The 24228-nt window shown below is 37.7% G+C and overlaps 1 protein-coding gene across 1 annotated transcript in view; it reads left to right on the top strand.

The window, feature by feature from the left end:
* Positions 1–24228, top strand: part of LOC127628847 (laminin subunit beta-2-like) — a 77341-nt gene that overhangs the window by 14442 nt on the left and 38671 nt on the right. Inside the window, exons 2-3 of the mRNA XM_052105786.1 lie at positions 6573–6648; positions 23892–24061. Coding sequence (XP_051961746.1) covers positions 6612–6648; positions 23892–24061 — 207 coding nt within the window. The 5' untranslated portion in view covers positions 6573–6611. The remainder of the gene's footprint in view (positions 1–6572; positions 6649–23891; positions 24062–24228) is intronic.

Raw genomic sequence — 24228 nt, 5'->3', positions numbered from 1 at the left:
GGATTTTTGGTTATTTGTGTTTTGAGACATTACAGCTGATTTGGAACAATGTGTATTTAGAAAAATGGGATTTCTAAGAAAATAATAGCCCTATGTCCTCGTCTGCGGTCATTGTGTTTAACAGCATGCTGTATCGTGAAAAGTCCCTACAATTTTAAATATGGCATAAGAATAAAATTGTAGCATCTTTTGGCTCAAACACAGGTATCGATGTAAAAAAAGAAAAAGAAAAAGAGTTTTCTTTCTACCAGATGTAGTTTTGTTGGCGTTTCTCCCAAAGACAAACTCTGTGTTGTTTTGTCACATGAAAGTTTAACCCAACAGCCCAGAGTTTTCTTATCTGAGATCAGTCAGTTTATTTGAATTTAAATTATGTGTTGTGTGTGTCCATGCAGAAGGACGTGGGACTGCAGGAGGGCAATGCATACATACAGAGCACAGACCAACCTGGTCTCATAGTGAAAATGTGACTCTATATAAAGTTTTCAAAAACTTGTTATAAGTGTCTCCAGGTACAATTCCCTGCAGTTTCCAGCTGAAATGAACACTAGAAGCACTACAACAACTGTGTGTTTTATTAACTTTCACTCAAATCATGACTTAAATGGCTGATTAAATGGCTGATTATGACTTTAGAATTACTTATTTACTCAGAACCTGCTATTTTATGATATCGACTCACTTTTACTGAAATGCATCTTTCGAAAAACAATACATTTTAATGCTTGTATTACAGACATATCCACCTACATATATATACACTTATTCCAACAGGATTAACTTGCACAGTTCTTGCGTTGGACTTGGAGTCGGAGGACCACGGTTCAAGTTCAGCCATGACCTCATGCTGACATGTGACACGACAAAGTTATAGAAGCAGCACGAAATGCCATTATTGCTTCAGAAATTTAACTTTTTAGGTTTAGGCATTGATTTGTTAAACATGTCTTCTTTAAATGTCTATTTATATTTAAAATCACTGTTGGTTAGGTTCAGGCAAAAAATGTAGGTTGGGGGGTTTTAAATTTTGTTTCATCTAAAATTCACCTTAAAACTGTCGTCTGAATACGACACCATCTTACTTGCTTTTGGTGCCCCCAGCTGGACATTTCACTGTAAAACTGCAGCCAAATGTGTTATACAGCACATATATATTTTTAATTGCAAAAATGTTGTCATGTTCACGTAAATGTCATGAGACCAGACTGGCATAGACACTTAGGCTCTGTTTCCACCTGGTATTGCCATGCACCTCTAATGCATGTCCAGTGACCATTTGTGTTCAGATATCAAGAACATGGTCTCTTGATTTCATGACGACATACAGCAAATCAATCATGTCATTTCAGTGTGTTACTGCACGATAATAAACCACAACAAAAATTATAAAAGACAAAGAAATTGTGAGCAAAAATGGCGCTGTTTCTCCCAGATGCAGTTGAAATTGTATCTAAGCACAAACTCAACATTTGTTTTAGTATTATCCTGAGCTACACTTATGTGTGTTTCCATCTGTGTCTCTGCATGTTGATATCAGAAACACTGAAGAAGATCCGTTAAGTTCCTTTGCTTGTGTATGCATTCTCTTTTTTTAATTTTACGATCGAACGGTTATTTCTTTTTAAGGCTGAACACAACCGGAAAGGCTTAAAACTCTTGTTTAAAAGCAGCGGTTGATTGAAAGGAGCTGGATGGCGCTTCGCTTTGGTCACAGATGCATTCAGGATGGATTTGCATTTCGGGACACCAAAAATGCATCTTAAGTCAATTTACAATTAATCATTTAGCAGAAACTTTTATCCAAAAGCAGGTGTTTTTTTTTTTTTTTTCTCGGACCGATAGATTATTAATAATTTGAAAGTCTTGAACCAATAAACCAAGAGCTGTCCGGCCAACTTGTCAGGTTGGGGTTCTGCCTGACGGGACCGTGACAGTATCGGCTTGTCTCTGTCTTTTGTGTACCACCGTGTGAGCACTCTCCGGTGAGGTCATGGTCCTGTCAACCTGTCAGGTTGGGTTTTGTCTGACGAGGGCCATGACATCATGACACCCTGTCTGTCTTGTATTTCGTGTATGTGCTTTGTGTGGGCCCTCCGGTGATGTCACGGGCCCTGTCACCTTGCCAGGTTGAGTTTGCATGTTTGTCAGCATTTTGTGTATTTTATATGTGCTTTTTTGGACAAAGCTGGTTAAAAAGAATCTTGCAGACTCTTTAGATATTCACATTTAGCTTATTTTAGTGTTTTAAAACTAATAACCCATCCTGATGCTGAGATTTTTTTCATATGGCATTGCAAACAGCACATGTTCTTCTTTCTCAATTTGTATTTAGGTGTTTGTTTTTAGGAATATAAAGTGGCTTGGGACAAGGAAATGTACATTTACTTTTGTGTGGTAAACCTGGCTTGATATAAAATCTCTGTGTGTATTATTTAGTCATTGAAATACATTTCCAGTCAAATCAATATCATGTCCATTTGTTTGATACAGCTGTTATATTAATGTTTAATGCTCACTGAGATATGCTCATTGAGGTACACTGAATATCACTAAGCTCCAGTTCACTAAAGTTCGTAAGTTCTTAAATTTCAGCTGGATCTCATGAGGTTGAGCTATTGCACTGAAACCAGATCTGTCAAATTAGCTCTGTAGTTACATGCAATTTCAGCTCTTTCACATTAATTGATTCAATGCTGATAAAACATGTCACATCTCTTCCCATTAGGAAGGTAAGCTTACACTATGACCCTTGTCCCAGGATAGAATATATCTCCGTTGTACTTGGTTTGTTGAGAACAGATGTCTTATGTTTGCTGGGCATATAAAAGACAAGAGAGGAACCCTGAACAGCATATTTTTCTATATGTTATTTTCTGTCTGATAAGGAGTAAGGGAATGAGTTGGATAACAAATACCTGTCAGGTGATGCTGGCTTGGAATTATTTACTTCTCTTGAAAATAAATGGATACATTTTTCAGGCATTTAGCTTATACTTTAAGTTACAAGTGGCATGGTTAATAACAGAGTAATAGAGATGGTATATAATGACATTCCACTCTCAACTAAATGAGGTAAAGATTTGCCTACTGACAATCTAAGTGTGGCTTTGTAGTTTGTGGTTCGGTTGGCCTTTACTCTGGTTGATGTTTGCACAAATAGTAATTAGCTGCTGTCTCAGCTGTGGCCATGATAACTAACAATCTCCTTTAATTGAGTTCATATATTATGCATTAATATTGATTATTCATTTCATCTGTATTAATTCAGACTTTTGTGAGACACCTTAATGAAAGTACAATAACTTTCATAATCATTACAAGGCCTTATTTAAATCTGCTTTGAGAGCAAAGTATAGGAATGTGCACTTATAAAGTATTTCAGTTTTATGTATGTATATAAAAATACTAGAAAGCTACAAAAACAAAAACCCTCATGGTGTGATGGAAATTCATCATTTGTATAGTGGTTAATAATTAGATGAAAAAAAAAATCAACTACTTTGCTGAGATGCATTTATAACAAATTGCACTGAAACTCCCTCAGTTTCAGTTCATGCATCTCTTTCAGGTATTTTGTGAGTTTAGAGGGCAGAGGGTTGAAAGGGAAGGGGGTGTATGGTCAGATAAAGCCAAGGCATCACTGCCCTCCCCACTGAAGCCCTTAACCAGCTCAACGTCCCCCTGAAGAATGGTTCAGTGCATTCCGTCAGCCTAGAGACCAGCTCCTCCTTTCATACAGTGGCTTTTCAGAGTGACAGCTGCATTTGAATAAGAATCGCTCTCCATTCACCCCATTGCTGTGGTGACTGGGTGGATAGGGCAGGGGAACCATGTACTGTCCACTCTGATTGGCTTATGCCGTTCATTCTGTTTTTGTCCGGAAAGGCCAGTTGTGCATGTAAAGTTTTTTTGTGCTAAACTTTGCACACTCCCAATCATTTTTTATATACACTGAGTCCATCATTCATACACACACCTACACACTTGAAAGGAAACCTTTCTGAGAAAGGGTCCTCCCTGTACAGAGGGATTTTATCAACTTGTGTGATTTCGTGAGTAAATATTTCTTCTTTTAATATAATTCTTTTCATAAAATTTCAGAGAGCGTTTTCTGTTTTTATTGGTCTATTCAGAAGCAGCCGATGCACAGGTCAGTTATGCTAGTTTTATCTCCAATTTTGACTCTGTCCTCTGTAATTCCTCTGGCTTCATCCGGTTACCCACTTTATCTGTGCATGGCTTTTGTCCCCCATCTTTGATTTGTCAGTGTCATGTTGTGCTCTTTATCTTTGAGGCATCATACCTCACTGTCCCGTGATATACTGTCTGGACACATGTTAAGGAATGCTACATTTCTTTACGTAATTAAATTTTCTGTTCCGTATTACAATTATTTCTTCCCATTTTCTTTCAATTTCTCTGAATTGACCTTTTCTTAATGTTTTCAGCATCATAAAGTATATAAAAATTGCTTGAACACTGTAAAGAATGTTTTGCAATGTAAATTAAAATATATGCTTCATGCTATAACATCTAATGTAAAAGGTTATATTAAAAAGAATATAATTTAATAAGTGAAGTATATGATTTAATATGACTGAATCGACCTAATTATATAACTGAAGTCATTTTTAAATGTAAGATCAGGAAGAAATTGCTACTTAAGGTAACAATTGCAGCTAACCTAAAGTACTCCGGTTGATTCAGTGATGTTAAACAATATTTTTACTTGAATTAAACCAGTTAACTTATAATACCACATGAAGAACATTTTTAGAATAACAAAGTGATCTATTTCCACTTTATCTTACCTATTAAAAGGAATTTTGTTAAAAGCCAGTTAATTCTGATGTTACCACGTAAAGCACTTTTTTTTAATGTTACCAGAAAAACTATTTTTATGTTGTGGTTTCACTCCAGTAAATCTTTGTATTAGTTAGGTGTCGTTTTTATGTCTTATGTCAGTCCAACTGACATTATGTGATATTTTTGAAGACCTTAGGCTTATGTTGTTAAATAATTTTGAGGTCTATGTGGTTTGTACTTATTTGCTGATATCATATCTGTGATCAAAATCTGCTCTCTCTAATAGTTCAGTAACTATGAGACGAGTAGTGTGGTAGTGAAATGTGAAGTGGTTGTGGTACCGAAGCGGAGTCTATGTGGGAAACTGAGGCTGTGGTATTGTGTGATGGAGCTGACCTGTCATTCCTCTCACCAGCAGACTGAAGAGCCTGCAGCCAGGGGCCCAGTGCTCCTCTCTTGAGCTCGCTCACACACACTCATGGTCCCCTCAAAAACAGTGTTCACAATACTTTACTAGTTTCTCACTAGATTGTAATGTTTGATGTTAATTTAGTGTAATATACTATAAAAATGTTTTCATTGTTACATCTTTATTTCCATTAATTTTATGTTGCATTAATTTCTATAATTTGTTCTTGATTTAATGAGTTTTCAAAGTGGTCTAAAAAGGTAACACGGTGTCCGTAAGGAGGAACGCCTACACAGATGGGTACTTGGATAACATTTTCTTTAATGTATACAGTCAGTAAACAATCGCAAAAAGGACCTGTGACCCAGCATTCATCCCTTGGTGGAACAGCAGTACACAGTCATACATTGTAAAAAGTTTTGCCAGGTAACCTTAAAATGAGCTTCATTTGGTAATGTCAGAATATGTGCTGACAACATGGAAAATCAAGTAAAGTCATAGTGTAATGTCTAAATTAACGGGATTGATTCCAGTAAAAAAATACTGTATTGCATATCAAATGATTCTGATTTAACCTACATTAGGCTACACCAACAAAATAAAAACGAAATGAAATCAAGTAGAAATAGCTCTGTAAGGTAAGAATTGCAGGTTACCACTTTTGCGAGTTTATGGGATTTTCAGATATCTTGTTGTCTGAATTTGGATTTGCGACTCTTGTTGCTGCACACAGTTGTTTTCCCCATTTGGTTTAATTTCATAACAGTTTCTGCTTTGCTAACTCAACTGCAGTATAGTTGGGTTATACACTTGCACTAGTGTGATGGATGCAGCACAGCATGTTTCATTTCATGTTAGGAAGACACATCGAGTTGTTAATGCATTAAACATTGACTGTCAATAGTCTGTGCCTAATGGAATAGATGCACTGACCTTCTGGTTCTTTTTCATTGATTGTGAAATGGGCATTTTGTGCATCACTGTAAAACCACATTATAATATTGAGCATTTCAAACACCATTCGTGATTATTCTATTTAATGTTTGTCTGATGAACAATTCATTTATGTGAGAATTAGGTCCATGCAATTTTAACACTTTGAAAACCCCTCACATTATCACTTTTTAAATATTACAGAAATTGTTTTTATAGTCATTTGCGATCATGATAAATGTCACGTAATTCTCCTTCTTCAGTTTAACACTTAGTCACAAAGCACATGGAGTTGGGGCCTGGCTGCTATATTTGGTTTATATATATTTATTTACAATTTGTAGTATACATTTATATAATACAAATTTTAATTACAATTTTTTTATACATACTGAATGTTCTCATATTTTTCTTTGTGTTTCAGGCCCCTTGAAATCAGCTGCTCATGTTTGTTTGAAAACCCATGATGATGGTCAGGTATTTCAGTCTCCTCTTTCTGGGTAAGTCACAAATTTTAGTACATTCAACAAATTCACTTACAAACTGGAGTATGATGGCCATTACTCTGCCTTCTAGACATCAGATAAAAAGATTAAGTTGGGATCATAAATAGCTGATGACAACACAAACAATCCTATAAGATTATCAAAGTCCTACTCTCCAGTGATGTGAACAGGGGATAAGCTGCTTTAACAAAGTGAAGATCAAACACACAGACCCCCACCCAGGAGCTCTTGCACAGAAGCTCCAACAAGAGCCCTTTTCAACACAACACAAGCTAGACTTAAGCCATGAAAACATGACCAACCTGTTGCCCCTTCTCTTCTTTAGCATCACTACCTGGGCTTTTAACTCTCTGAAGAGCATTAATCAGAGGCATTGTGCTTGCTTGCCCTTGCGTCTTTGTGTTTCATAATGAAAGGTGTACGCATTATGGAGAGGAAACAGTACACCTGGGGCAAACTATGCTTAAAACAGGCAAAGAAAGGTTCTTTCAGTGTTTGTACAACACTGAGAGATCAGGAACACCTTAAACATTACTAAAACAGAATAAAACAGAAGTTTTAGAGTTGTATGATAGATTGGGAGAATGTATGAGTGAGTGCATGGTTTGGATGGGGATGACATGGAATAGTAAAGAGTTCATTAACATGTATACTGAAATACTGGAAAGAATAGAGAAAATGGAGAGCTTTCATTTTTGTGTGCGCTTCACCGAGAATGGAATGAAAAAAGTGTGCTGAGGATGACCATTAGTTGTGACATGAGGGAGAGGCCAGAGAGAGAGAGAGGGACAGGGGGGATGAACAAGATTAAGTTTGGCCCATTATACTCATTGTAGCTCAGTGCAATTGTCTATACATCATTTTATTTTATACAGCTACTTAAATACTCTATCATCAGCCAATCAGTTACTGCTTATCCCATGCATATCCACTTAAAAGATTGAATGAGTGGAAAAATGTAATCGAAATGGAAAATCATTGCAGCACTTGCTTTGTTCTAAACCCTGGTGAGCCGCTTACATAGACAGCATTTTTAGACATAATAGTTGCACTCCCCAATGCAAAATAAATTATGCTCCCTTATAAGATACCTTGTTAAGTGTTGCTTGTAGTGTGTTTACATTTTTTAGGTTTTATTTCACTTTGAATGCTACCTAATGCCCAAAAACATACTCTTTGCAAGATCATGAACGCACTTATTGAATTATTTACTGTATGCTTAACTTCATAACAATACATAACTCAATGCAAGTACACGTTGCATTCTCAAGTGGCATTAAAGCAAATATAAGGCCCCATTTACACCTTGCATTAACATTTGTTTCATATCTGATAGAATCTGGATATTCTTTTGCTGGATTGCATTTACATTTTGAAGTCAAATGTGGCTTCCTTGTGGTCAGATAGAGATCCGATCAAAGTTTCTCATGCAAATTGGAATATTTGCGTATTACATCAGCGGCTGTGGTAACTAAAAATCCTCAATCTTTTAGCTAATTTAAAAAAAATATTTATGGATAATTAAAATGCTTTCCATCACTTTACCAGGCTTGGTTTTCCTTTATTTAATATTTTTTGGTGACGCCAAAGCTAAACTTTGAGTTGCCAAAGCAATTTTTATTATATTTGTCTCGCGTTCTGCGCTTTGTAGGTGCCAAGTATGCTTCTCATCTGAAACATATGAGTAAAGCCTGGTTTCATGTGTGTGTCATGCAAGCCACAGAGTGATTAGAAAACATGAGAGAGAAATGAGTGATTGGGGGTTTGAGGAGAGAGACAAGATATTCCAAGTGAATTCCAATGGAATAGTTCATGAGATATTGTTCAATTTTCAAATGACAAGATTGCATGATGGTGGTGTCTGTTGTGTTCTTCACAAAGCAATGGCAAAATAAACAAAAAAAGTCTCTGTGTGTGTATGTGTGTATATATATATATATATATATATATATATATATATATATATATATATATAAATACAGAATAAACTTTAACCCTCATTATTTCCCCTCCACAACCCCACCCTGTCCCTCAACAAACATTGCTGTGGTCAAAGCCTAAATTACACAATGTACACATAAAAACAAACCAAAAATTTTGACAAAATACAAAAATCAACAAACAAAAAGAGAAAATTCTACAAAGAACAGAATTCATAATTACTACCACAGATTTCTCTCTCTACATGATCCTCACTGAGAGCCTTCCAGAAAGGATAAATAAAAAACCTGTCTCATTTCTTACCATACGTGTCCAATCTGCCAAGCTGCTTATATGACATCTTTTCAAATGCTGCCACCCTGCCCAATTTTGTGAACCATTCTTGAAATGAGGGCGCACCAGTTGGCTTCCATCCTCTTAGAATTATCCGTCTGCCAATCATTATACTAGTTTGGACCCAGCTTGTTGTATAATTGTCACCTACTTTAATAACCGCCCCATCACTTAATAATCATAGTCTGGGGCAGAGTGAAATTTGAGTATCTAAAACCTCACAGATAAAATTCTGGACACTTACAAAGGATTCTTGAATCTTAGCGCAGAACCACAGAGCGTGGGCTACGTTTGACTCGTATTCTTCTGACTCGTAATCGTACCCTTGCATCCCTAGACAATGTTTAAATTTTTTTTTTTGTTCTTTCCCACTACTCATCCTCCAATACCAAGTTCAAATGTCTTTCCAATAACCTCTTAAGAGTTGTTAAGGTCACATCACCAAGACTCTGAATCAAAAAGGAATAATACACAGACGCTTCATGCCCCTTTCCAAAGGTCATGAGCACCATACAGAAGGTGTCTGCAACATTAGAGTGCTGTGTACTAAAACCAAAAATAGTACAAAGTAGATGGCGCAACAGTAATTGTAACTGTAACTGTAACCAAATTGCTGTGTTACATTTTGAAATGATCTAAAAGCGCTGTTTTCATGAAGGTATAGCAACACCGCTCTCCATCCATTTTTTCCAGAAAAAGGAACTGTACTTTTTATACAGAATTTGGCATACAGCCATATGCTTGAAGAAACATTTAGGTAAGTATCAAAATTGAACATACGGGAAAACTTTGTTCATACTGAAATAATGGGATGCATTTTTACTTCTCTAGGCAATTTTATAGAAATACTTTGTAATGTTGAGATTGGAGCTTGGACTACTTGTTCAATGTAGTACCAGGGAGGTCTTTGTTTGGTGGAAGAGACCAATGGACCAGATGTCTAATGTTAAAACGAGTAATAAGTACATGGTAATAAAACAAAATTTTGTGGAGGTCTAAACCTCCTTTGACAATTGGTCTATGCAACTTAGTGAAATCTAACCAAGGTTGTTTACCATTACAAATAAAAGACTTAGATATTCTATCAAATTGTTTAAAATAAGAAAGAGGAACTTCTAGAGGGAGAGACTGTAGTAGATAATTGAATTTGGGGATACAGTTCATTTTTATAAATGTGACCTTTCCTGCCATAAAAAAATGTAGTAAAGCCCACCTTTCCACATCGAACAAGAGCCTTTTCATTAATAGGTCAAAATGAACTAAATAAATCTCTCAAATTTACTGGAAATAAAATGCCTAACTACCTAATGCCTTGCTTTGGCCATTGAAAGGCCCCAGGTTGGAAAGCTGTGGCAAGGCGATATGCTGTCAGAGCAAGAGCCAATTCCCCTTGAATCCTAAAAAATTGGAGAACTAATTAATAATTTTATAGAGGCTAGGCATGGATCTACTATGGTTGGAGACAAATAATATTTGATCATCTTCGTAAAGTTTATGCACTACACCTCCTGCTACAATGCCAGGAAAATCATCCTCTTTTCTTATTGCGACTGCTAATGGTCCCAGGGCAAGACAGAAGAATAAAGGGGAGAGAGGACAGCCTTGCCACTTCCCCTACCAAGAGAAAAATCTGAAATTAATACATTAGTTTGCACTGACGCTAACGGTTGTTTTTAAAGTAACTGAATCCATCCAATAAATGTGTTCCCAAACCTGTACATTTCCAAAATCTTATATAGTCCCATTACACCCTATCAAACACCTTCTCAGCGTCAAGTGACAATATTTTTACATCTAACTGGATCAGGGAAATTGGACGATAACTTTTACATTAATTTGGGTCTTTATCTTTTTAAAGAATGAGACTGATCAGGGTTTGCGTCATGGTTGGTGGTAGTTCACCTTTCTTTAATGACTCAGTGTAAACTTATTTGGAGTCCTGTGACATAAGATCTAAACAATTCTGCTGTAAAACCATCAGGACCCAGTACCTTACCTGTTGGAATGGCTTTAATTACCTCAACAAGCTCCTCCAAAGTAATATCTGAGTCAAAAAAGTGTTTTTAATCACTCATCAATATAGGGAGTTCTAATGGCTCTACGGAGTTGCTAATATCCTTATTGGTAGACATAGATTTGGAGCTAATAAGACTGAAATAGAATTCTTTGATAAAGGTTTTTGTTGGGCAGATAAAGAGGAAGCGGGAGCCGGTTTCCACAGTTCATGTGTGTCTGTTTTATTAACTAATAAACAGAAATAGCTTTTCAGCTTCACTCAAATAAAAGTAAGCTTTTCAGCTTCACTCAAACAAAACTATCTCTCTCTCAGGGAACAGACACAAAGACTCTGGTCTGTCTCTCTCCTCTCTCTGAGGACTGGGCTGCTTTTATCTCACCTGTCTCTCACTGCAAACATGGAAACAGTAATTAGTAGCAATTCATCTCGTGGAGCTTCTTACTGCTCTCTCTCTCCCCAGAAGGGCGCTCGACAATGCCCTCACTTCCACATACACCCACCTCAGGTTGGGGGAACCTTCCAGACTACCCAAATTGCTTTGATAAATAAGAAGGACAAAGACCCACTGATGTGTAGTAGTTACAGGCCTATTTTGTTTGCTGCTGATGCCATGGAGTCCACTGCATAAAACTTGACACAACTGTTTTAAAATATTCTGCTCCTTTAGAATATACTTGCTGTTCAAAATATAATATCTTGCACCTTGTCTTGTTTCAGTGTTTTTAGATGAAGGCTTTGAACTGGCAAAGTCATTCTCGTCATCACTGTGACTGGCGCTCATGAGAGGGATGATGTAAACTTGTTGGTAAGGTCACGCGTCACATGGAGGAGCATTGTTTACAATAGAAACTTGCACAGAGCACAGACCAAGCACTGTTCAAAAACCAAAACAGTCCAAGTCAATATAAAATAAAATAATTGTAAACAATGATGCGCTTGCTGACTCCTCCTCCACGTGACACGTGACTTTACCAACGAGCTTACATAATTCCTCTCATGAGCGCATGTCACACAGATGTACAGAAGCAAACAGTTGTAGTTAAAAATATATCGTCGTGTGGATTATTTTGATGCACCCTTAATATGCATTTTGGGCCGTCAAAAGATTTTGTACATTCACATGCATTTTTTAGAGTAGGAGACCTGAAATGAAATCCTAAAATTCTCAAATTCTGTTTTGATGAAGAAAGAAACTCTGATACATCTTGGATAGCCTGAGGGTGAGTAAATTATTATTTTTCTGTGAACTATTCCTTTAAGATTCATAATGTTGCTATTTTTTATGCACTTAAAATTAACTTGATGTCTCAGTGTTTTGAATTATAAACTTTGGCCATCCACTGTCATTGCTGTTAGATTTAATGTTTATTTAATTAATGTACATTTAAAAAAATGTCATAAGGGTGCTCTTTTTGTGAGGCTATTTTTGTTAGTAGTAAAGAATGGAACAAATGTTCTTCCTCTTTGTACTTTTATGTTAAAATGATTATCCTGCTCATATGCATGTGACATAAAATAAAATAGAATTAGGTTGAAAGTAATCCAAAAGTAATCGGGTTAGATTACTAAAAATTTAATCTACAAGATTGTTACTGATTGCATTTTGTCATGTAACATACCACCCAGCACTGAATGTTCTTAACATACCTAGTTCAGATGTAGCAGAAGTTGTGCTATCTCTTGATGCGGAGAAGGCCTTCGATAGAGTACAGTGGAGATGCATCTTTTTTTGTACTGGAGAGGTTGACAATTTAAAATTTGTCAACATCCTGCCCTCCCAGCACAGTTTAACAAACAAAACTAGAACAGTTTTCACCAGTTAATGTTGCTTAAAAAGATAATGGAGCAAAGTTTATGCAGAGCTCGCCTTTAAGCGATCAGCCCTCGCATAGCATCACTTCCGCCACAGTAACACAAGAATGCACCTACTGTAAGTATGTTCAGCATGTGTTTGTGTGCTTAAAGTAAAGTATGTTTTTGGTCTTAGAGGGTAGAGAAGCTGTGAGGCAGCTCTCTTGGATTTTATATTTACTGTGGTACATTAATCTCCAGGTCTAATGTTCACTTTTGTGGTTCCTCCTAAAATCTTTCCTTTCTACTCCACCTCAAATCAAAATCAAATCAAATCAAATCAAATCAAATCAAATCAAATCACTTTATTGTCACACTACTGTGTACACAATTGCAACAGTAGGTGAAAGTCTTGTGTGCAGTTCCGAATAACATAGCAGTCATGACAGTGAGGAGACATATACCAATTACAATAAACAACATATTTACATAACACAATTTACATAACAAATGTACACATTCTTACACAACACAATATACAATTTACAGTAAACAATACACACTGTGGCAGCGGGTGCGTGGTCAAGCGCCCGTCCGGGAGAGAAAAGCGGTAAGGGCGCTTACACCTGAGCTAAAATTAAGCCTAACACCTGTGTCTAATTGCAGTAGCATGAGGAGAGCAGATAAAAGCCAGCAGTCACAGAGCATCGAGAGAGCCCGACAACAAGGCCAAGAATACCTGTCTGTCATAGACATATTTATATATACGTAAATTAAGTGAAATAAAGCTTACCCCTTAAGCTGACGCCTGTTTCCGTCCCTTCCTTGGTCCGTTCTACACACACAATATAGAATACACATACAATAAAAATATAAAAATAAGGGTAAGTGTATATAAAATATATACACAGTAGTTGAATTGGGGAGAATAATTTTGAATATATTGACAATATATGTGATACAAGATGATAATAAAGTGCAGTGCTGATTGTTGATCGTGAAAGATCAAGTGTTCAAAAGTCTGATTGCTTGGGGGAAGAAGCTGTCATGTAGTCGGCTGGTGCAGGTCCTGATGCTGCGATACCGCCTGCCTGATGGTAGCAGTGAGACCAGCCCATGACTCGGGTGGCTGGAGTCTCTGATGATCCTCCGAGCTTTTTTCACACGCCGCCTGATATATATGTCCTGGAGGGAGGGAAATTCACCTCCGATGATGTTTCTGGCAGTTAGCACCACCCTTTGCAGGTCTTTGCGGTTGTGGGCGGTGCTATTGCCGTACCAGGCGGTGATGCAGCCAGTCAGGATGCTCTCTACAGTGCTGGTGTAGAACCGTGTGAGGATGTGCTGGTTCATTCCAAACTTCCTCAGCAGTCTCAGGAAGAAGAGGTGCTGGTGAGCCTTCTTCACAACAGCCTCAGTCTGGACGGACCATGTGAGTTCCTCAGTAATGTGGACACCAAGGAACTTGAAACTGCTAACTCTCTCCACCGGTACTCCATTAATGGTGATGGGGCTGTGTTCTTTGTCATTCCTCCTGAAGTCCACCACAAGCTCCTTGGTCTTACTGACGTTGAGGGAGAGGTTGTGCTCCTGACACCAGCGTGTCAGAGTGTGCACCTCCTCTCTGTAGGCTGTTTCATCATTGTCAGTGATCAGACCTACCACCGTCGTATCGTCAGCGAACTTAATGATGGCATTGGAGCTATGTGTTGCCACACAGTCATGTGTGTACAGGGAATACAGGAGTGGGCTGAGAACACAGCCCTGTGGGGCTCCAGTGTTGAGGTTCAGTGATGACGAGGTGTTGCTGCCCATTCTAACCATCTGACATCTGCCTGACAGGAAATCCAGGATCCAGCTCCACAGCGAGCTGTTTAAGCCCAGAGCCCGGAGTTTCTCATCAAGCTTGGAGGGAACTAGGGTGTTGAATGCTGAGCTGTAGTCTACAAACAGCATTCTCATATATGTGTTCCTTTTTTCCAGGTTGGAGAGGGCAGTGTGCACCTGTATGCTGTCTCTGTTTTTGTATAATTAGGAAACTTCACAAACACATAATCTCTCTGAAATCATTCGTAGATTGATATTTTCTGCTAGCGTTCATGAGGGAGTCAACAACAGAATATGGTCTGTTCAACTGAAGTGTGAACTTGTGTAATACAAAGATATTACCTGCATATTTGTCTATTGACAACTTCTTTCTGTGGATCAGAAAGCAGTGTTGGAGTCAGAATTTAGAGCATGAGTGGAATGCTGTGTAAATGATAACACAGGTCTCAGGTGTGTGATTTCCATAAGTGACTTTTTAAAGATTGGTGCCTGGAAAGCCTGGTTAGATAAAGGGTTGCCAAACAGCCTTCAAAAGATTCTTATGAGATTGTCCCTGGAGGGCCTCATCTGTCTACAGTTTCTGTCAACCTCACTAACTCATTTCCTTTACATTTATGCATTTGGCAGACACTTTTATCCAAAGCGACTTGCAGTGCAATTATTACAGGGACAATCCCCCTGGAGCAACCTGGAGTTAAGTGCCTCGCTCAAGGGCACAATGGTGGTGGCTGTGAGATTCAAACCTGCAACCATCTGATTAACAGCCCTGTGCTTTAGCCACTACGCCACTACCACCCTTCACATTGTCATCTGCATATAATACAATGAAGATGAGGAATTATCTTTTTGTTCAAACCAATACTAATAACTCCATAATGTAAGATTAGGATCTGAATAATTATTTATATATGATCTGTCCCCTATTTCCCAGGAATTCAAATGCTTATTGTGACAGATATCATGACTTGTGTTTACTGACATTTCTTTCATTTTTCCCTGGCACAAGCTCTAGTTCATTTTCCGGAGCTGTGGGCTCTGTGCCCTGCTCTTCTTACACTAATGTGGGTCAGAGACAATGTGTTAATGATTGGACAAGGAATATGATCAAGGTGTGTGTAAGTGTGCACATGGCTTTTAATGGAATGCCTTTATGCATCTTAGAACATGTGCTCTTTTTGAACTCTGGCCTGTTTTGAAATAATCTTCATAGACAACATCTATAGGCCTAGGTCTAAGATATCAATGTTTGGATCAACTGGGCCATATGTTTTCCTCCACAAGCACTTTATTGTATCAATATCAGTTGATCTATCAATAGACGAATTCTCTAGTAATGATCTGTCAATATTAGATTGTGATTCTGTTTGATTTTAAAACAATGTTTCTTTGTCTGTGCCAGCAAAATCTGATTTTAGTTAACATTCGAGTACTGGGTTTTGATGCATTGTCTGTGCTAGACTACCTTTTATTCATAAAGCATAATTAATTGAGTCCTCTTATGCAGAATGGACACAGGGTTTTGGGCTGTATCTGTGTAGTTTTGTTATTAGTGCCATTTTTATGTTAATTTTCCAGTCTCTGATCTCAGTATAATTTCAAAACTCCATGCTCTGATTTGCTGGATCTGTTATGGTGCGGTTCCAGTAAGCTTTGAGCATGCATAATTATTTTGGAGCTTGCAACAAAGGATATGATTGGATTTCTTTCTTGAATAAATATAAAATCACAAACAACAAATTATAATTAATTTCAATTAATTTCAAGGTCCATACTCCACTTTCCTGCAATTCTGCCTACCATTCAGCTTTTAAATTTGAATTCATTGAATTCAGCCAAGAAGTAAATTGGTGTTTAGACCTGTCACGGTCCTGTCAGACTGGGTTTTTGTCTGATAGGACCATCTGGCTTCATCGTTCCATGTCTGTCTTGTGTTTCATTGTCTGCCTTTGTGTGAGCACACTGTTTTGGTTGAATCCCCTGCCGTGCGCTCTTTGGTCTGTTTTGTTTCATGTTCGGAGCATGGTGCCTGGATCCTGACTGCCCTGTCTGGTTTGGTTTTCGGTCTGTGTCGGGATCTGGACACTCATGCTCCATGTTCTGTGTCTGGCTCTTGCTTTGCGCTGTGCGCCTGTGTCACGAGCTTTCTTCACGTTGTGCTGAGGTTTGGTCACTTCGGTCTGAGATTTCAGGTTTGTGTGTGGCCGAACTCTCGCACAGTTGTCCTGTCTTGTTTTTGTCCTGTTGCGTGCATCTTGTGGTGTTTGCCTCGCAATAAAAGCTCAGATATTGTTTAGTGTGAGAATGCGTGGCATCGCTTTGTTTACCATTGCTATGAATTCCCTTGCCTTGTTTGTCAGTTGGCATGAGTGCTCATGCCATTCGGGTGTTTTGTTGTCTTATGAGAGCACGTGGCTTTGTTTTTTTTCAGTATCGCCTCGTGTCTCTCTGTCTGACGTCTTACCTCGCCTCCTTGTTTGCCTATTGTTATTTTATTGGTCTCACCTGCCCTGTCTTGTTAACCTGTTGATTTATCTGACTATTTTAGTCTCCTCGTGTGTGCTGTCCAGTGCCAGTTCGTCTTGAGTGTATTCAAGTCGGTCTTGTTTGTTGGTCATGTTAATCAGTCTTGCTTCCTGTCTCGTGTCGGTCCTGTTAATCATCCCTTCCCTGTCTGGTTGGTCCTGTATCCTGTGCCCTGTTTTCCCTATCCCAGCCTGGATACCCTTTTCCCCCTTCAGGGTAGTTTGTTTATTTCCCCCCTCATGAGAGTTTTATTTAGTTTTTTGCCCTTTTTGTTGAATAAAATAAACCTGTTATTTGTTCACTCTGCATTTGGGTTCTGAGTTTCTCATTCCCTTTCTCTGATCCTGACAAGATCCTGTATTAGTTTAATGTCTTCCCCTTATTCAAACTTGAAGGTCAAAGTTCACAAACCAAACTTTTTGTGCACAATGGAAGATTAAACTTTTTCACGTGAGCTTGTGTTTCTGCTCTCCCACATTTGCATTCATATGCGAATGGGACAAGAGGCTGCTGTTAATAAAGACCTTAATTTGAAGTAATAAAGAAGGATTGACTAGCAAACATATTTCCAATGAATTAGAGGTTTCAGCAGTTAGACATTCTTTGTGTGGGTGACTCTGAATGTGTTGCACTTATAGATATTTCATTATCATTTGAAAACTCAGTTTTCAGTTTCCTTAAGTCATTGATTTCCAAAGTATGCAGTGATGGAGAGTGTTTTTGAAAGTCTCAGTTTTCGGTGGAGGAAAACACTTTCCCTGTGTGGATGAGAGGATGTATGAAAATCCATGCGGCATCAAAGGAATAAGTATTAGTGTAGATGTGGCCTAAGATGCACGGCACAATAGTGTTGTTTGGAGCTGATGGCAAGAAACTATTCTGTGCAGTACATGTGGGGGCTTGTCCTCGACTTGCAGAATGCCATTCCTCAGCTACAGATGGGCATTTTGTAAGTACTTGTAAGTTTTGTAAGTAAAATACATTTACACCTGGAATGTTTCTCTTAATGAATGACATTTTCCTAGCTTGGCATTCCTGTGCTGCTTTTGCTGTACAGATGCCCATCTGCCTCTGGAACCGGAGGCGTTGCTGTTAATGTGTCTTCAGGTAGATGTTTAGGTGAAGAAACGTGTGTGTAGTTATTATGTATGCATTAGTTTATGTAGTTTGTGTTTGTGTTAGAGATAGAAGGGGCAAGTGGCTATGTGCCTCAGCCTAACAGAACAGATGTTTGTTGGTGTTCTTGTTTACGATTAGTTCTATTCTTGCTTGTAGTTCTTTCACAGTTGCAATAGCTGGTGAAAAGAAATGACTCTTTACTGCACTTCAGAAATAATGGACAGTCATTCAGGCCAGTATAGCAGACCAAATAAGGGAGGTTAGACAACTGTTTGCAATAAAGAATCCAGTCAAATTAATGTTTTGTCATGGAGGGTTATACAGATACTTTGGGGCAAATTAATTGCTATTAGAGCAAATTCAAAGTAATTAAGGAGCAATCTCTCTCAAAACAAAACCGTGTTTATCTTAAATGGTCTCCATAATGGGTAAATCTTACCCTTTTATCCCAGTTAACTAGTTGCAAGCAGCATTAACTAGGATTTTCTATTAAAATAGTGTTGTTTTCACTTCCTAACTTCAACAGAATTGGCTAAAAATGAATAATTTTTTTGATTCATGGGATATAAATTTGAAGTTATGATCGCAAACAGCGACAGCCAATTTATTAATTTACTCTTCCCAAAACAAAATCTGCAATGTTTTTTTTTTCTTGGAGACAATTGGCTTAAATTGAAATGGTTACAAGTTCAAAGGAAACGTAACCACCTCACCTGTGACTTAAAATGTAACAAATTATGACAAAAACATCAAAAACACTAAATAGAGCTAAGATCTCTATTGATTCCAAAGAAATTACTATTTAATCTTAGACCCCATGCAATTCCCATGAGTTAGACCAAGAAGATATATTCGGAATTTGTTCACAACTCAGACATGTTTGGCCTTTTAACCAGAAAGAAACATCCCTTGTTGAGTTTGTTCAACCAGATATGTACAGTTATACCTTTTCAACCACATAGTGTACACTACCTGTTTAGTAACATTTAAATGTGGAAAAATTCTATATTACTGAACTGGATTGTGAAGAAACATAGCATATCAAGGTCTACCTGTATACAATGTTTTAGGATTTTTTTAAATCAATTGTGAAATGTCTTTGATTGACATTTCATTTATGAGTACAAGTTAGACTGCTTTAATTTGTTCATAATGGCCCCAAGCTTTAAGATAACAGCAGTGTTTGTTTTTACTTAATTAGTCTGAAGAACAGATTTAAGAATGAATCAAATGATCTACCCTCATCTAATAATTTTATTTTCTAAAGATGATGCATCTTTCTCTCGCTTTCTTTCTTTCTCTCTCTATGTCTCTTTTGTTTTCTAGATTTGTTTTGGCAATTTGCAAGAGTAACGAATGTGTGGAAGCTCAATAACAGACTATGAAAAAACTATAGCCAAGATCTGTTCTTGCCTACTCCACCCCAAATGCACACTCTCACAGTCACATTTTCCTCTTTGCTAGTCAGAACAAGAAGAGCCATGAAGAATAAGTGTTAAACACATCCTTCACCTCAGTAAGGTTGTTATGAGAGATACATCAATGTCAGCTCTTAGAAAAGCCTTTATAGAGATTTTCTGGTGTGTGTGGCATGTAAAGACAAAACCGCCCTCTGTGCTTTTGAAAGTTCCTCAGACTCCTAATTAGGGACCTGAAATCTTAACAAATAGCTCTTCAAATACCATTTATCTCAACAGAACACATTGAAATTGTGAATGAAAGGTATTTGTTAAGAGATTTTGTTGATTCATGTGATTCTCTAACTGTACATTTTACTCTCACACAAACAAACATAAAACCATTTTATCTTTTATTAATTATGCTTGCCAAGCTACCGTCTGGATTAAGAGGGTTAATTTTAAAATGTAATCCATTACAAATACTGATTACTTCAGTAACTTAATCCAATTGCCACAATAAGAAAGTATTGTAATTTGGTTACTTTTCATTACTTTTGGATTACCTCAATGTCACAAATGTGAATAAATTAGAGGGAAAAGCAGTATGATCTGGAAGACTTTTAATTATGCCTTCAGATGCAAACAAAACATGTTTGAATAATGTTATGAGCAGTAGCGGTTCTAACTTGTATGGCACACTGGGCGAAACACCCTTCAGCATACAAAAGTTGTTGAACTTCAGGATGCCAACTTGTTTGTGTGGGCACCTTGTTCCCACAAGTTCAAGCAAATACATTTTGTACAGCACTGTGGAATAAAGTTAAAGTTTGGTAAACTCTGAACTGCAAATCTGCTTGACGAAAGGATGTGTGACCAACAGAAGATGGAAATGTCACACACTGACCTTTTTGCTCAATTTATAGTATACATATTTCAGAGCTGTGTGCTTATATTGGTCCTGTAAAGTGAGTAGCTGGTGTATTTTAACATGTTTAATATAATATTATTAGTTACTTGTGAAGTGATATGTATTAAAACCAGAAACTGTCCCCCAAGACATCATATGCTGGTCCGTTGTGTTGTCCGAAAAAAAATGTGTGTGCTCTAAGTCTAGTGTGACAGCCCCTTAAAGGAATAGTTCACCCAAAAATGAAAATTCTCTCATCATTTACTCACCCTCATGCCATAACAGATGTGTTCGACTTTCTTTCTTCTGCAGAACACAAATAAAGATTTTTAGAAGAATGTATCAGCTCTGTAGGTCCATACAATGCAAGTGAATGGGTGTCAAATTTTTTAATCCACAAGGGCAACATAAAAGTACTCCAGACAACTCCAGTGGTTTAATCCATGTGCTAAGATATGATATGATAGGTATGGTTGAGAAACAGATACTTTTTTTACTATAAATTCTCCTTCCTGCTCACTTAACCTCCACTTCAGTTTCACTTTCCCATTCTAATTTTTCTCTTTTTGGTGATTCACAGGTTTAATGCATATATCCCCCTACTGGGCAGAGAGGAGAATTTATGATAAAAATGACTAAAATATCGATCTGTTTCGAACCCATACCTATCATATCATGTCTGAACACATCAATTTAACCACTGTCGTATGGATTACTTTAAAATGTTCTTCATTGGCCATTGTGATTAACCTTTCAATATTTTGACCTTGTTTGCCTTAAGAGCACAGTGGTGATGTGAGACAGGTGTTATTTTTTCTGGATGCGACAGTGAGTGGCACCTGACTCAGATGAGTCACAAAAGAGAACCAGAAGAGATGTTGAGCATGCATCTGATCATATCTGTACCCAGGGCTGCATTAAGGTACTTCGGGGCCCCGGGGCTTGCAGTTTTGCTGGGCCCAGCCAGTTGTCTGATTGGGGTGGGAAAGAAAATCAGTGCTTTTACAATAGGGTTCCAGCAGCTTCAATGCTTGGCTCCCTAATAATATTAGCGAAGATGCCATTCAATTTTATGCAGATAGATCATTATAGATCATGATAAATATTTCTGGTCCTAACTAAATCAGCCTAATTGTGAGTTGATGGATAAACGTATTAAAACTAAAAAACATTTACAGCAGTATTTAACAAAATATTTTATCTCACAGTAGGACACGTACAATGCAGCTGCTCTATAGACACTGTTCTTTCACAGCTTCTGTGAACTGTTTTTTTACCGTCCTAATTAGGTAATTTACTTCAATGACTTCTACAATTCTACAATAGCTTGTTTGATTACTGCCTCCTCTCACTCAGCTGTACAGCTCTGTGCGCAATACAATGTGATGTTTTGTCACACTACACTGCTGCTTGCAAAAAGTAGCATGTTACTAGATTTTGATCTTGAAAACAGATCAGCTATTGTCAAGCTACTAAAAAAATGTACGTTTCTTGAGTCACAACATTTAGTTGCCTAAAATGCAGATCATTACAGCCAGGTAAACGTTACTTTGAGATATGTAATTGTAAACTCCACTGGGTATCCTGTCAGAGCTTATGCTAGATCTTTACTTGACCAAAGATTTCTAAGACCATTAGCACAGTATCAGTGACAGGTCTCACAGCTTGGTATGAGGCTGCTAATTGTTGAGCCCACACGTAACATTTGTCCCGCTGCATTGCTGGTATTCACAGCAGTTTAATCGCCCTGTGTCTATAGAGCAGCTGTTTACCCAGGGAGAGTCGGATGTGTGCATTTATATATACATTATATATATTCCATGGATATGTGGAATTTAATTGTTTGTAAATTAACTGTAAGACCTTTCAGTTCTCTGGCTCACAAATTAACTTTAGTTTAGCACTGTTACTTATTAGCTTACATTACCCAAAGGAATTTATGGCACCTGTTGTTGTTTTTAAATTTTTGACCTGAGAAGGTGCCTGGTTTCGATATTTCATGAACTTTGTAGGCTTATCTGCACACTCATAACTATGCAAACAAAAGGGGTGGGTAATTTAATGATTTACAGTAGTCATATTTCTAAACATCTATTACCTTCACATATCTGTAACTGCTATGCCTGGGCGATGTAATAAAAAATTGCATCTCTATTTTTTTTTTATGATGTTTGATATATTTGTGTATTTGCTCAGATATGGCTTAAAGAGATATGGCTTATTTAAAGTAGATTCAAAATATGTAATGTACAAACTAAAATACATCAATATTCACAATGTTGCAGCAAAATCATTGCAAATATATTCAATATATTAAGGTCTACTGACCGCAACCTCTTTTGCTTCGTCATTTTGGCTTTTATCTTTCGAGTCTTCTCTCCTTATTCACCCTCAATCATTCCCTCTCTCATTATTCTCTATTGAGATGATGGAATTATTATTCATAGTCACTGATGTGTGTAAAATGTTAGCACCAGGGGACCCAGGCATGTACCAGAAGTACACGCCTGTCAGAGGCCACTGACCCCTGAGACCTGTGTGTTGTAATCAAGTGGCGACCCAAGAAAATACCAAAATTGTTCAATGTACAAATTTAAACAAGAATGTCATTATAATCAAATATTTTAATGTTTATTAATATTACCATGACCTTCAAAACCCAACAATATGCAAAAGTATTAACCGAAAATCAGACATTTCATAATTTTGTAAATGGTTTGTAAATGTTTCTCTTGAATTTCAATTGTTTCCTGCTCTCAGCAGCCAAAAATACACCACATTAAACACATTGTGGTTGGCACCACAAACAATGAACTGCATATCTTTGTTGCAAGTGAACTTGTATGAACAAAATCCCAGATCCTTTTCTGCATCATGATTTGGCACAGTTTGATGGAATGGTCTTCGTGTTAGTCCTCTTTATTGGTGGTTCCTCGTAGTTAGAGGTGAATGTTCAAAATCCAAACAAGACCTCCCACACATCTGTATCTCACAATGTCAGGTAACCCCATTATAATCTTTGTGGATTTTGAATGCCAAAAGCTGTGTATTTTAAGTCCTGCATTTGCAGAGGTAACCATGTGGAATAAAGCCAGATATTTTCCCAACTCAATGGGAAACTAAACACTCCCTCTTTGATTCTGCCGCCTGGGTGGGACCAGGAGCTGCATGAGGTCATCAAACAGAAGCTGTGCTGGTTGTATGCCCTGCCTCTACCAATCATTGTCTGTGATTTGTGGTATTATGGTTCAGGAAAGACTGAAACGTGGATTTGTTTGACCTGTTCAATTGCATTCAGGCCTTTGTTAGAAATAGAATTTCTTAAACAGAATGACTTATTCTGTTTTTCCCCTCCACTTCCTGTGTGTGTTCTGTCAAGTTCTTCCAGTTGTGGCCCAGGATGTCCCCTCAGCCCCACATGGCTGCATGGAAGGCAGCTGCTACCCGGCGACAGGGAACCTTCTGATTGGCCGAGATATCAACCTGACTGCCACCTCCACCTGTGGTATGGAAGGACCTGAGCTGTACTGCATTGTCAGTCATCTACAGGTATGCCCAACATTATTAATAACCTCATCTAGTTTGCTCATTTAACTATTCCATGCTTTTACCATGGAAGAGCCAACATAGGTGTTACTGTGTAAAATTGACTGTACATTACAAATCATGTCTTGCTGTTTATTGAGCATGTGTGAGAGACATGGTGACTGTGAAAA

Source organism: Xyrauchen texanus, chromosome 35 (genome assembly GCF_025860055.1).
Source record: "Xyrauchen texanus isolate HMW12.3.18 chromosome 35, RBS_HiC_50CHRs, whole genome shotgun sequence".
Classification (NCBI taxonomy): Eukaryota; Metazoa; Chordata; class Actinopteri; order Cypriniformes; family Catostomidae; genus Xyrauchen; species Xyrauchen texanus.
Note: the sequence above shows the minus strand (reverse complement) of the source record. Positions and strands in the feature narration are given on the sequence as shown.